Below are 13,552 nucleotides of genomic sequence, written 5' to 3'. Positions count from 1 at the left end.
AATACGCATAGTTTGTAGGTGATATATGGTTTTCTATCTTCATGCAATCCCATAGCCACTTGCATGAAATGCCAGAAATCATATGGGGGGGGGCACTTTTACATTCTAGAATAATGAAGAAATGAAAAGATAACAGGTTTTCAGATGAATGAAAAGCTCAGGAGCTAAAAAAAAAACATCCCATCTTTTTGTTCCAAATGCTGTGAAGTGCTGTTTTGTGATTTTAAAGGGCCTGACATTCTAACTTTAATATAAAAGATGTGGACAGAACAGTAATAGGCAAGAAATCTGACCAAGTTGATGACTGTTGTACACCCAGCACAGATTAGGGCCAAACCATACATCATGTTTTACCACAATCAGATTCTGGTTTGTCCATAATTACACTTGGGTGGGGCCAGTTTGGCTCAGGAAAATGGTACAGAAGGATTGTAGGAGCCCCTCCTCCCACACACCATGTTCCCAAGTCCCATCAGGCCCTTGCAAATCTTTAAAATACCATGTTTTGCAGCTACTATATGGCTGTGGGGAAAATATGTCACGTTCATAACATGACTTGACTCATTACAAAAGGCCCTTAAAATTCCGCAGCGATGGGTGGTAGTGTGTTGATTTCAGAGTTGAACTACACAACAAATCAAGTTGTCTCTTGGTGTGGTGATAGTTTTTAGAGGCACCAATAAAGTAGGGTCCAACAAGTTATGTCCCAAAGTATCACATCATGTCACAGAGGATTGCTGGGGTACAGCTTTGCAGAGTTTTTTGTTTAGGCATCCTTTGCAACGTGACAAGAGATCCTGAGGTATTATTTATTTATTTAGATTTCTATACTGCCCATTTCTTTGCAGCTCTGGGCGGTTTACATTGAACATTATATAACTTACATGGAACATTATACAGACTATAACATCAAACAACTTTCAAAAACATCAAAAGATTACATCAAAAGATTACAAAATACTTCATGGACCACACCATTCCACCGTTTGGCATACGAAAATGTCTTGGAACAGTCCGAGTTGATACTGGGTGCTGTGAGGAAATCATACTATAGCAGCTGTATTTGTTAACAGGAGCACGTATCTCCATAAGGGGCACTACAATAATGTCAAGAATAAATGGCTGCAGATAGGCTTCTAATTATTCTACTACTTCTGTGATCTGCTATAGAATTGTTCAGTAAACAGTAAGTTTGACTGTGAGAACATCACTGGATCAGTGAGACAAAATATAGACAATAAAAACCTAATCTGGCCAACATAAATTAAAGTGGATCGTAACAGCTTATGGAATGTTAGTTATATAATATATTTATTGTCACTGTACATTATCAGACACAAACATTTTCTAAAATACAAAATATGAATCTTCCTGTAGACCTATGGCTTTCAAATATCCCTCCATATCATTAACAAAGGATCCTGAGCCACATATCAACACAAAAGGATGCCTTCTACATGAGTTCAACATACTTCTTAACAAATACTCATTCATTCGGCCAAGATGTGTATTCTTTTGATAGCTCCAAGGCAGGTTTTCAAGTGAATGTTCCTGAAAAGTCAAAAGGTAGAAGACAGTCAAAATTACAGCAATATATGGCTAGTGCTAAGTTTGCTGGAAGGCCTCAGGTCAAATTCTAGAGTGGTAACCAAGAAAACGTCTTCTGACACTTAATGCATTGTGGAATAATCCTTTGTGAGTTATTTGAGGAATGACGGCCAAGAAATTTATACCCAGAAATACCAAAAGCAGGCTGGTGAGTAGTGGTGAGGAATCATTACAAAGAGAAGTCAAAACTTCCTGTTTTCCAAGACATTATATTGCAAAAATGAAATGAAAACAAGATCCGGGGGTGTTTATCTCACTACAGAAAGCAATTGTCCCACCTATTTAATCATTGTATTTTCCCAGTTCATCAACATGCCCACTCTGAGTGATTTCTTTATTCTTTATTTTTATTTATTTACTCTTTCTAATGGATTACTATGTAACATAATACACTGACATTTTGAGATAGATAAGAAAACGGTATACAGAAGAAGGGCTTAAGTTAGTCACTGGTATGTTTTTTTTTGGAACAAGCAAACTTATGCAAAAGAGACGGCCTCCACTTGTCCCAAGAAGGAACCAGGCTGCTGATGCATAAAATCAAAAAGGTAGCAGAGCTGTCTTTAAACTAAATCTTGGGGGGGAAGAGATTAAATCTCTCTGGTTTGGGATGGTTTACCTCAAAGAGATGAAGTGGTAGCTATTATTGTTCTAGAGAGAAGTGGATCTGGCTTGGCTACTGAGAGGGTAATAAACAATACTGACTGGCCGGCAAGATCTAGAGGCTACGGGAGGGAGGGTGCAGGCCTAACATGTCTGGGGAATTATAGATGTTTATATGCAAACACTAGAAATGTCTGAGAAAAAAGGGGGGGGGCTGGAATGCTCAGTGTCAGAGGAAAACATACCTTTAAGACCAACACAGATTTATTCAGGGTGTGAGCTTTTGAGTGCAAGCACTCTTCGTCAGACTATGAACTCCTTAGGGGAATGACAGGGAAAACACAGACATTATGAGCATGTCAGAAGTTCAGATACTTGATGGGATGAGGATAATTAGTGGGATACAGTGATTCCGGGATATAAATTGTATCAAAAGGATAGCAAGGGAGGGGTCAGAGGCCATGGAGCAGATGGTCACTGAACCTACAGGGAGGAAGTGATCCTAGACTTGGTCCTAAGTAATGGCCAAGAACTGGTGAGATACCATTATTATATTTAGTTTCATAGACTGCCCTTCCACACAAGCAGGCTTGGGGCAGCTATTTACAGTAAATTTAATGGAAACAACTATTAAAACCATTAGAGTTTAAAGTTATCTATTGCTATTCCCTTCCTAAAGCTCCCCTGGCATTCTATATGTTTTTCAAGCCTATGGTGGGAGGTCTTTCTGTGCGGGAGATAGTTCAGTTATATTGGGTAAGCTGAAATAGGAGACGCGGGAGATGGAGGGAGCCCATAGTTCTCATTTTGTCCTGGCCTCAACCACAGATCTGTTGAAACACCACCATTTTACAGGCCCCACAGAACTTCACTAGCTCTATCAGGGCCCGGATTTCCACTGGTAACTTGTTCCGCCAGGCAAGAGCTAGGACCGAGAAAGCCTTGGCTCTCATTGAGGCCGTTTGAATTTCTTTAGGGCTGGGGATCACTAGTACATTTTTATTCCTAGAAGCTCAGTTACAATGTATACCACAAGTTAGGAAAGGTACAAATAAGCATAACAAGGCCTGAATGGCAGTTGTGGAAGAAACAAAAGGTAATAGGGATGGATTCCTTTAAGCAGTGGGGTGAGGTAAATAAAAGGGAGCATAGGCTTTGACAAATAAAATGCAAGTCGACTGTCAAACAGGCAAAAATGGACTATGAGGAACATACTGCAAGAAACAAATTGCCTTCAATACATTAGATGCAGAAACCAGCCTGGGGGGCAATGGAACTATTGGATGGCCAAGGGGTGAAAGAAGTACTCAAGGATGATAGGGAAATAGCAGAGAAGCTGAATACATTTTTTTTGCCTCTGTCTTCACTGCGGACAGTTGCTGATCTCCTTCCTCCAAGGTTGAGGACAGAAGGTAGCAGTTGGGCAGGAACAATCACATTGCTGTGAGCTCCTTTGTGGAGTGCCTCAGGGCACAGTTCTCTCCCCAATGTTATTTAACATCTTCATGCATCCTCTTGCTTAGCTGGTTTGGAGGCATGGCCTTGGGTGCCACCAGTATGCAGATGACACCCAGCTCTATCTGCTAGCGAGTGGCCAGCTGGGTACACCCCCAGATTTATTGATCAGGTGCCTGGAGGCTGTGACGGAATGGCTCCAGCAGAGCTGCCTGAAGCTCAATCCCATGAAGACGGAGGTCCTGAGTCTAGGGAAGAAAAGGCTGGAAGAGGAAGTGTGTCTCCCCTGATGGAGCACAGTTGACAACTTCATGCTCCAGCAGGAATTTGGTACTGATATTTGATGCCACCCTTACAATGGAGGCTCAGAGCATAAATATAGCATGCCAGGCATTTTTCCTACTTTGCCAGGTGAAGCTACTAGCATTCTATCTGACCTCAGAAAACCTAGCCACAGTCATCCATGTGATTGTCACCTCCAGGCTAGATTACTGTAACAAGCTATACATGAGTTTACCCTTAGCCTTGACCTGAAAACTGCAGCTGGTACAGAATGTACCTGCCCAGGTCCTCCCTAAGACACCATGGAGAACTCATATACAACATACCCTCTAGCAGCTGTATTGGTTGTCAGTTGAATTCTGGATCAAGTTTAAGGCTTCGTTTTTAACCTTCAAGGCCATACACTGTCTGGGCTCTGAGCATCTAAGGGACCACCTCTCCCAGTATGCTCACAGAAGAACTCTTCCCACAAATCTTCTCTTCTCACAAATCATCAAATACTAACATGGTGGTGGTCTCTGGCCCAAAAGGAAGTGCATCTGACCTCAAACAAATGGTTCCAAGGAGCTGTCAATTGAGATCCACACCATGATGAATCTACCTAAATTCTGCAGGGACTGTAAAATGGTCTTTTTCCAGCAGGCTTTTGGTTAAGGCCACAGAAACCTAACTAGATAATCTAGCCAACAAAACCTATAGGTCTCCCTCCATTCATCTCTGAGTTATTCCCATCATTAAAGTGAAAGGTGAAATGTCAAAACACCAACAAAATGGGCTAAGAGACGGACTGGCCAATTAACAGGCAGGAAAATGGAGTACTACAAGGTTTTAGTATTGTTTTAATTGTGATTTTATAATCATACAATATATACAAAATGTGAACCTCCTTGAGCTTGCTTGCCGGGGGGGTATGGTCTTTAAAACAGGAAGGAAGGAAGGAAGGAAGGAAGGAAGGAAGGAAGGAAGGAAGGAAGGAAGGAAGGAAGGAAGGAAGGAAGGAAGGAAGGAAGGAAGGAAGGAAGGACTATGCCAGAAGTGTCAATCTCAAGAGGACTGCTGAAAGTTAGATTGAAGTGACAAGTCAGGAGGTACTATGATTGATGGACAAATTAAAATCACTAGGCTCAGATGGCATACATCCAAGTGTTCTGAAAGAATTCAAATGTGAACTTGTGGATCTCCTGACAAAATATGCAATCTATCACTAAAATATGCCTCCATTCCCAAACTGAAAGCTAGTTAATGTAACCCTCATCTTTACAAAAGGTTCCGCAGGAGATCCGGGAAATTACAGGCTTGCCAGTGTAATGTCAATACTGGGTAAGTTGATAGAATTAGTAGGCACATTGATAAACAAAAGCTATTGAGGAAGAGTTAACATGGATTCTGTAAGGGAAGCTCTTATCTCATCAATCTGTTAAAGTTCTGTGGGGGTGAACAAACATGTGGATAAGGGTGACCCAGTAGATGTTATTTACCTAGACTTCCAAAAACCTTTTGATAAAGTTCCTTATCAAAGGCTCCCTAGTAAACTCAGCAGTCATGGGATAAGAGGAGAAGTTGTCTTACAGATTAAAAACTGGTTTATTAACAGGAAACAAAGAGTGAATATAAATGGGCAGTTTTCGTAGTGGAAGGAGGTAAGCAGTGGGGTACCGCAGAGCTCAGTACTCAGTCAAATGTTTTTTAACTTGTTCATTAATGATTTGGAGTTGCAATAAGCAGTGAAGCGACTAAACCTGCAGATGATATTAAGTTGTTCAGGATTATGAAAACCAGGGAGGACTGTGAGGCATTCCAGAGGGATCTGTCAAGGCTGGATAAATGGAAATCAGTGTGAGATGTTAAGTTCAATGTGGGCAACTACAAAGTAATGCATATTGGAGCAAGAAAATCCAAAGTATAAATATATGTCAATGGGGTCCAAACTGGAAGTAACTGATCAGGAGAGAGATCTTGGTGTCATAGTAGAGAACTCCCTGAAAATGTTGATTCACTGTGAGATTGCATTAAAAAGGCAGATGTTATGCTTGGGATTCTTAGGAAGGGGACTGAAAACAAATTAGCAAGTAGCAACCTCATTTGGAATACTGTATATACTTCTGGTCACACCTCAAAAAGATATTATAGCATTGGGAAGAATACAGAAAAGAATGACTAAAATGAGTAAGGGGTGGAACCCCCAACCACTCCCCTCTTCTTCCTCTTAAAATGTGCATCACTCAGTGGAGGTGTGTGTTGAGAAATGGTCCCAAGGGTGCTGTCTGACCTCTCTGCCCCCTTTCCCTCCCCTCTGTCAATTTTCTTTTTTTTTTTAAGTAAGGGAACTTGATGCAGTCTGATTCCTGTTCTTGTTTTTAAACCGTTCTAGTGAGGCACTGTTTGTTTGTTTTTAAACAACATTGGAGAAACTAAGGCTCAGTTTTTTTTATCACAGCTGAGTATGCCAATTTTACATTTTTTGCTGTTTTGGAAACATGGCACAACCATTTTTAAAGCATGAGTTTTTCAAAAGCAAAACATGAAAAATTGGCATGCCCAATTCTATGAGAAAAAAAAAGTTAACACCCAGAGCTAGATTAGAACCTTCAAGCTCTTGATCCTCAGACATCTTACTGATTGAGCTATACAGCCTAGGTTGGACTCTGCAGCAGCTCTCCATTGGATTAAAAAAAAACACTCAATAATGCAATGCTTCGCTATAAAAGAGCCTCTTGTGGCGCAGAGTGGTAAGGCAGCTGTCTGAAAGCTTTGCCCATAAGGCTGGGAGTTCAATCCCAGCAGCCGGCTCAAGGTTGACTCAGCCTTCCATCCTTCCGAGGTCGGTAAAATGAGTACCCAGCTTGCTGGGGGGTAAACGGTAATGACTGGGGAAGGCACTGGCAAACCACCCCGTATTGAGTCTGCCATGAAAACGCTAGAGGGCGTCACCCCAAGGGTCAGACATGACTCGGTGCTTGCACAGGGGATACCTTTACCTTTACCTTTCGCTATAATGGTTTTAAAATACCCAGGAAATCAGACTGCACTCCCTTAATATTTTTAATGAAATTGATAGGAAGGGAGGGGAAGGGGGGGGGAGAAAAGGCAGACTGCACCCTGTATCTCAACCCCTTCCTACTATGTGATGAACATATTGTGTCTGTGTGGGAAGTGGGTGGGGGATCCTGATCCAGCAGAGTTTCTCTTATGTTAAGATGGGCCTTCTAGTATCTTTTTCTAGCACTCACCCCCTTCTGCTATTTGTGTCTGAATGTTTGTTTGTCTGCCTCACTAATGAATGGAACATTTCTAGCAACTGAAGAAGTGGGCTATGGCTCATGAAAGTTTATGTCAGAATAAAATTAATTGGCCTTTAAGGTGCCACAAGACTGTTTACAACTTCCTGGGTTGGATCAAGCATCTAAAGCCCTCTGGAGAACATTTCACCTCACATTTCACCATGAGGAATCTGCTCCTGGTACTGTTTTTATTACAACTGTTCCAGTTTGCAACCATCAGGGAACAACACAAAGAAAATATAACATCAAACTCCTGAATTGTAATATACCTAGCAGTGTCTGACAGGCACCATCCTTTCAGCATACAGAAACTTTTTGGATCTGTAGAATGCTTTACAGATATCTATAGGTCAATAATTCACCTCAGGTGACTCATGGGGTAATCCTATAGCCAGCCCCTCATTTTAGAATAACAGGTAAACCCCATGCTGGCATAACACAGACTGGGCCATCAGCAGCCTACACAACCTGAAATTAATTCATTCACCAAATGAGGGATGGCAAAGGAAGTCTAAATGACTGACTGCTATCAGAACACACGGAATATTTGCATGACCCTTGCTCCCCACTAGGATGTGTGATTTGCTTCAGATAGTCCAAAAGGTATCCAAATCAATGATGATTCAGACATTTTTTTGGACAAATCAGATTTGAATCGCACTTCCCATTAAGTTCAGCTGCCCGAATCAGCCTTGGCTGAATTGCTGAATCATGATTCAGGCATGATTCATCCATGTAGAGATCGAGCAGTTTACAGGGACCAACATTTTCCTTTTCTGTCTATTCTATGGGCACCAAAAGAGGGTGTCCCCATTGTTTCCAATGGAGAGAGGGGAAGATAAGAACAGAGAATCCCCCAGGTATGCTGCAAATTTAGTGCCTCTACCTCAAACTGCTTCCCCCACCCCCCAATAGACAGAAAGGGAAAATTTCACGACTTTTGTTGTTGTTGTTGTTAGGTGCGAAGTCGTGTCTCACCCAGTCAGGGAGCAGTCAGGGCTGATCTCTTCTAGGACTGACCGGTTTGTTCGCCTTGCAGTCCAAGGGACTCGCAAGAGTCTTCTCCAGCACCAGAGTTCAAAAGCCTCAGTTCTTTGACGCTCGGCCTTCCTTATGGTCCAACTTTCGCAGCCATACATTGCAACTGGGAATACCATAGCCTTGACTAAATGCACTTTTGTTGGCAGGGTGATGTCTCTGCTTTTTAGGATGCTGTCTAGATTTGCCATAGCTTTCCTCCCCAGGAGCAAGCGTCTTTTAATTTCTTTGCTGCAGTCCCCATCTGCAGTGATCTTGGAGCCCAAGAAAATAAAATCTGTCACTATCTCCATTTCTTCCCCATCTATTTGCCAGGAATTGAGAGGGCCGGATGCCATGATCTTTGTTTTCTTGATGTTGAGTTTCAAGCCAACTTTTGCACTCTCCTCCTTCACCCGCATCAACAGGCTCTTTAGTTCCTCTTCACTTTCTGCCATTAGAGTGGTATCATCTGCATATCTGAGGTTGTTGATATTTCTCCCTGCAATCTTGATCCCAATTTGTGACTCCTCTAATCCCGCATTTCTCATGATGTGCTCTGCATACAAGTTAAATAGGCAAGGCGACAGTATACAGCCTTGCCGAACTCCTTTCTCAATTTTGAACCAGTTAGTGATTCCATGTTCAGTTCTCACTGTTGCTTCTTGACCTGCATATAAATTTCTCAAGAGACAAATAAGATGCTCTGGTATTCCCATCTCTTTAAGAACTTGCCACAATTCGTTGTTCTCCACACAATCAAAGGCTTTAGCATAGTCAATGAAGCAGAAGTAGATGTTCTTCTGGTACTCCCTAGCTTTCTCCATGATCCAGCGTATGTTGGCAATTCGATCTCTAGTTCCTCTGCCTCTTCGAAATCCTGCCTGTACTTCTGGAAGTTCTCGGTCCACATATTGCTGGAGCCTAGCTTGTAGGATTTTGAGCATAACTTTGCTAGCATGAGAAATTAGTGCGATGGTGCGGTAGTTTGAACATTCTTTGGCATTGCCCTTCTTTGGGATTGGAATGTAAACTGACCTTTTCCAATCCTGTGGCCATTGTTGAGTTTTCCAAATTTGCTGGCATATTGAGTGTAGCACTTTTACTGCATCGTCCTTTAAGATTTTGAATAGTTCAACTGGAATGCTGTCACCACCACTAGCTTTATTGTTGCTCAGACTTCCTAAGGCCCATTTGACTTCACATTCCAAGATGTCTGGCTCCAGGTCAGTAACTACCCCATTGTGGTCATCAGGGATGTTAAGCTCACTCTTGTATAGTTCTTCTGTATAATTTTGCCACCTTAGTTTAATCTCTTCTGCTTCTGTGAGGTCCCTACCATTTTGGTCCCTTATCATACCCATCTTTGCATGAAACGTTCTCTTCATATCTCCAATTTTCTTGAAAAGATCTCTGGTCCTCCCCATTCTATTGTTTTCTTCTATTTGTTTGCACTGTTCATTTAAGAAGGCATTCTTATCTCTTCTAGCTTTTATCTGGAATTCTGCATTCAATTGGGTGTATCTTTCTCTTTCTCCCTTGCCTTTCACTTCCCTTCTCTCCTTAGCTATTTGTAAAGCTTCCTCAGACAGCCATTTTGATTTCTTGCATTTCTTTTTCTTTGGGATGGTTTTAGTTGCTACCTCTTGTACAATGTCGCGAACCTCCGTCCATAGTTCTTCAGGCACTCTGTCTCAGATCTAATTCCTTAAATCTATTTGTCACCTCTACTGTGTATTCGTTGGGGATATGATTTAGTTCATACCTGAGTGGCCTAGTGCTTTTCCCTACTTTCTTCAATTTAAGCCTAAATTTTGCAACAAGAAGCTCATGATCTGAACCACAATCAGCTCCTGGTCTTGTTTTTATTGACTGGATAGAACTTTTCCATCTTTGGCTGCAGAGCACATAGTCAATCTGATTTCTGTGTTGACCGTCTGGTGATGTCCATGTGTAGAGTCGTCTCTTGGGTTGTTGGAAAAGAGTGTTTGCTATGACCATTGTATTCTCTTGACAAAATTCTACCAGCCTGTGCCCTGCTCCATTTTGTACTCCAAGGCCAAACTTGCCTGTTATCCCAGTTATCTTTTGGCTTCCTGTTTTAGCATTCCAATCCCCCATGATGATAAGCACATCATTTTTTGGCGTTGCTTCTAGAAGGTGTTGTAAGGCTTCATAGAACTGATCAACTTCATCCTCTTCAGCAGCAGTGGTTGGGGCATAGACCTGGATCACTGTGATGTTGAATGGTTTGCCTTGGATTCGAACTGAGATCATTCTGTCATTTTGGGGATTGTATCCCAAGACTGCTTTTCCTACTCTCTTATTGATTATGAAGGCTACTCCATTTCTTCTGCGAGATTCTTGTCCATAGTAGTATACCTGATGGTCATCTGAATTAAATTCACCCATTCCTGTCCATTTTAGTTCACTGATTCCTAAAATGTAGATGTTCAGTCTTGTCATTTCTTGTATAACCACGTCCAGCTTGCCTTGATTCATGGATCTGATGTTCCAGGTTCCTATGGAATAAAAATCTTTACAGCATCGGACTGTCTTTTCGCCACCAGTTACTTCCACAACTGAGCGTCCTTTCGGCTTTGGCCCAGTCGCTTCATTCATTCTGGCGCTACTCGTACTAGCCGTCTGCTCATCCCCAGTAGCATATTGGACACCTTCCGACCTGAGGGGCTCATCTTCCGGTGTCATAACGTTTTGCCTTTTGGAACTGTCCATAGAGTTTTCATGGCAAAGATACTGGAGTGGTTTGCCATTTCCTTCTCCAGTGGATCACCTTTTGTCAGAGCTCTCAGCTATGACCTGTCCATCTTGGGTGGCCCTGCACGGTATAGCTCATAGCTTCACTGAACTACGCAAGCCCCCTTGCCACAACAAGGCAGCGATCCTTGAAGGGGGGGGGGGAATACCATAGCCTTGACTAAACGTACTTTTGTTGGCAGGGTGATGTATCTGCTTTTTAGGATGCTGTCTAGATTTGCCATAGCTTTCCTCCCCAGGAGCAAGCGTCTTTTAATTTCTTTGCTGCAGTCCCCATCTGCAGTGATCTTGGAGCGCAGGAAAATAAAATCTGTCACTATCTCCATTAGAGGCACCAAATCACTTTGGATTTGGCCAAATCGATTCAGCTGAATCCAGGCCAGGGAAGGGTGCTTTTTTTTTTTGTATATGCCAGTTCTGCACTCTAGTTTTGAAATAACCCCAAAATAACTTTCTCACTGTGCAAGTGGGGAGTGAATCAGAGAAGCATGGAGAGAATTAGAGCCCCCGTGCATGAGCAAGTCCCTGGCTCTTTCCAGGTTCCTTCTTGTGCATAGCAGTAAACTATGTTCTGAATCAAGTCACTGTCAGAGAAGCATGGAGGGAAGTAACATTCAGATTTCCTGTTACCTGGCTTAGAACATAAAATGTCCTTATGTTCCAGAATCGTGACTGATCCTGAAGAAGAGTCTTCAAGTAAATATTTCCAAAAGTCCTGAAGCAGCCCACTAAGGTTACAAATGTTTCATCATTCTCATTTTCTGTTATGTGCTGGATGATGGGAAGCATCGGTGCCAGGCCCGTGCCAGAAGCAAGCATCAGAAGTTCTCCGTACTACAAATGAAGCCGAGGAAAGAAATTGTATTTCAGTAATTAAAAATTGAAAATACTAATTCTTCTCTGTAACAGAGCATGAGGTGAAGCCAAATCTATTAAGAAACTGGACTGGGCTGAAAGTATTTTTCTTCTTTTTATTCAGGATAAGCCAAAACGGGATCTGGATATACTATGACCGTTTACGTACTGGAAACTTCACTGCCCCAGCTCCTGTGCAGGAGCACAAATTGGGGGCGGATGAGGTGCACCGGGCCACATGCTCCCCCATGCGGGTGCAGAAGAGGTGGGGCAACCTGCCACGACTAAAACTCCAGCCTGCAGCCCAGCATGAAACCTCCAGTGCGTAAACGGTCAAACTGTTTTCAAAATCAGTGCCTCTCCAATAAAATCTTAACAAATGCTTAATTGTTCTTAATTTTCCAGAAGATACTCTGAAGTGCTTTAATATAGCTTAATTGCAAGTATTCAAATATCAAAGCAGCCATCAGCTCTTACTGTCAAATGGGGGTATCATTCATTAGAGGTAGAAAAAGCATAAATTGCTAATGAATGCTACCCCCACTTGACACTGGGGAAAAATTAAGAACATTTAAGCATTTGTTAAGAATGTATTAGAGAGCCATTGACGAAAATCTTGATTTTGAAAACGGCTTGTATATCCAGATCCTGTTTTGGCTCATCTTGAATAAAAGGAAGAAAAACAGTTTCAGCCCAGTCCAGTTTCTTAATGGGTTTGGACTATCCATGTGTCAAGGGTGAAAAGGGCAGACCAGAGGCATTCTTGGAAGCTGCCCTTCCACAAGAGCTTGGTCAAAATCCAAGTCTGGAAAAGCTGCAAAATGTTCCTCCTTGGCCTGCATTCACTTGTCACACTATGGAGAGGAAAAGGAGGCATTTTTAATTCAATGTTTTGTTTGCTTACTAAGTTTTATACTTGTTAATTATACTTTTTAATTAAAAAATAAAAGATTCTTTATGCTGAACTCTTGGGAGTGTTTGGGACAGAAATCAAATACTTTTAATTTTCATATTGTAGATGGGGGTAGGGAAAGATGCTGGCAGGCAAAGGCTACTGATCAGTATCTGTTTAAAAGCTGTCGTCTAATTACATATGTAATTTAAAAAACCTATATAAATACCCCTGTACTTTATTTGTAATTTCTTTAAATGGCCTGAATGTACAAGTTGCTCTTGGATATTTTTGCAGTAGAACTGGGATGGGGCTTACTTAGTTGGCATTCAGTGCTTACGCACCATGTGTTTTCAACTAAAGTGTTCTGAGATAAAGCTCAGGCACAAAAGTGTAATCTGAACACCTGACGGAAGGAACCATTTCCTCTCTATACATTTTGGTCATACTGTACAGTTTCTCATTGCATGATGAGAGTTTCCCCACTTTCTATATTAGCAGCGGACATTAAAATAAACAATGGTAGGACTTACTTACTGATCTTTATCCCTCCCCCAGTATTGAATTAAGAGAATTAAAATCTCGTCCTTGCAGAGAGACAGACAGACATTCATCCTTGTGGAGTACTCTGTTCTAGAAACAGAGAGGCAATCCATGAGGGTCTTCAGCAGCCCCCCCCCCCAAATATCTAGCCTGCGCCATTCTACATGTAGTTTAAACTCATTGCTGCAGGCCCTATCCTCTGTTGCCATCAGGAACCTTTCCCTGCCCTCCTCTAAGT

The 13,552-nt window shown here is 42.0% G+C and overlaps 1 protein-coding gene across 11 annotated transcripts in view; it reads right to left on the bottom strand.

Moving 5' to 3' along the window:
• Positions 1-798: 798 nt before the first annotated feature.
• Positions 799-13,552, bottom strand: part of CYB5RL (cytochrome b5 reductase like) — a 29,522-nt gene continuing 16,768 nt past the window's right edge. For 10 of the 11 annotated variants that reach the window (XM_077333658.1, XM_077333660.1, XM_077333656.1 and 7 more), the window contains 2 exons: positions 11,655-11,858; positions 799-1,551 (listed from right to left, as the gene is read on the bottom strand). In XM_077333658.1, coding sequence (XP_077189773.1) covers positions 1,348-1,551; positions 11,655-11,858 — 408 coding nt within the window. In that variant the 3' untranslated portion in view covers positions 799-1,347. The remainder of the gene's footprint in view (positions 1,552-11,654; positions 11,859-13,552) is intronic. The other variant, XM_077333662.1, reaches the window with a different exon arrangement.

Source organism: Paroedura picta, chromosome 4 (genome assembly GCF_049243985.1).
Source record: "Paroedura picta isolate Pp20150507F chromosome 4, Ppicta_v3.0, whole genome shotgun sequence".
NCBI classification, from domain to species: domain Eukaryota; kingdom Metazoa; phylum Chordata; class Lepidosauria; order Squamata; family Gekkonidae; genus Paroedura; species Paroedura picta.
Note: the sequence above shows the minus strand (reverse complement) of the source record. Positions and strands in the feature narration are given on the sequence as shown.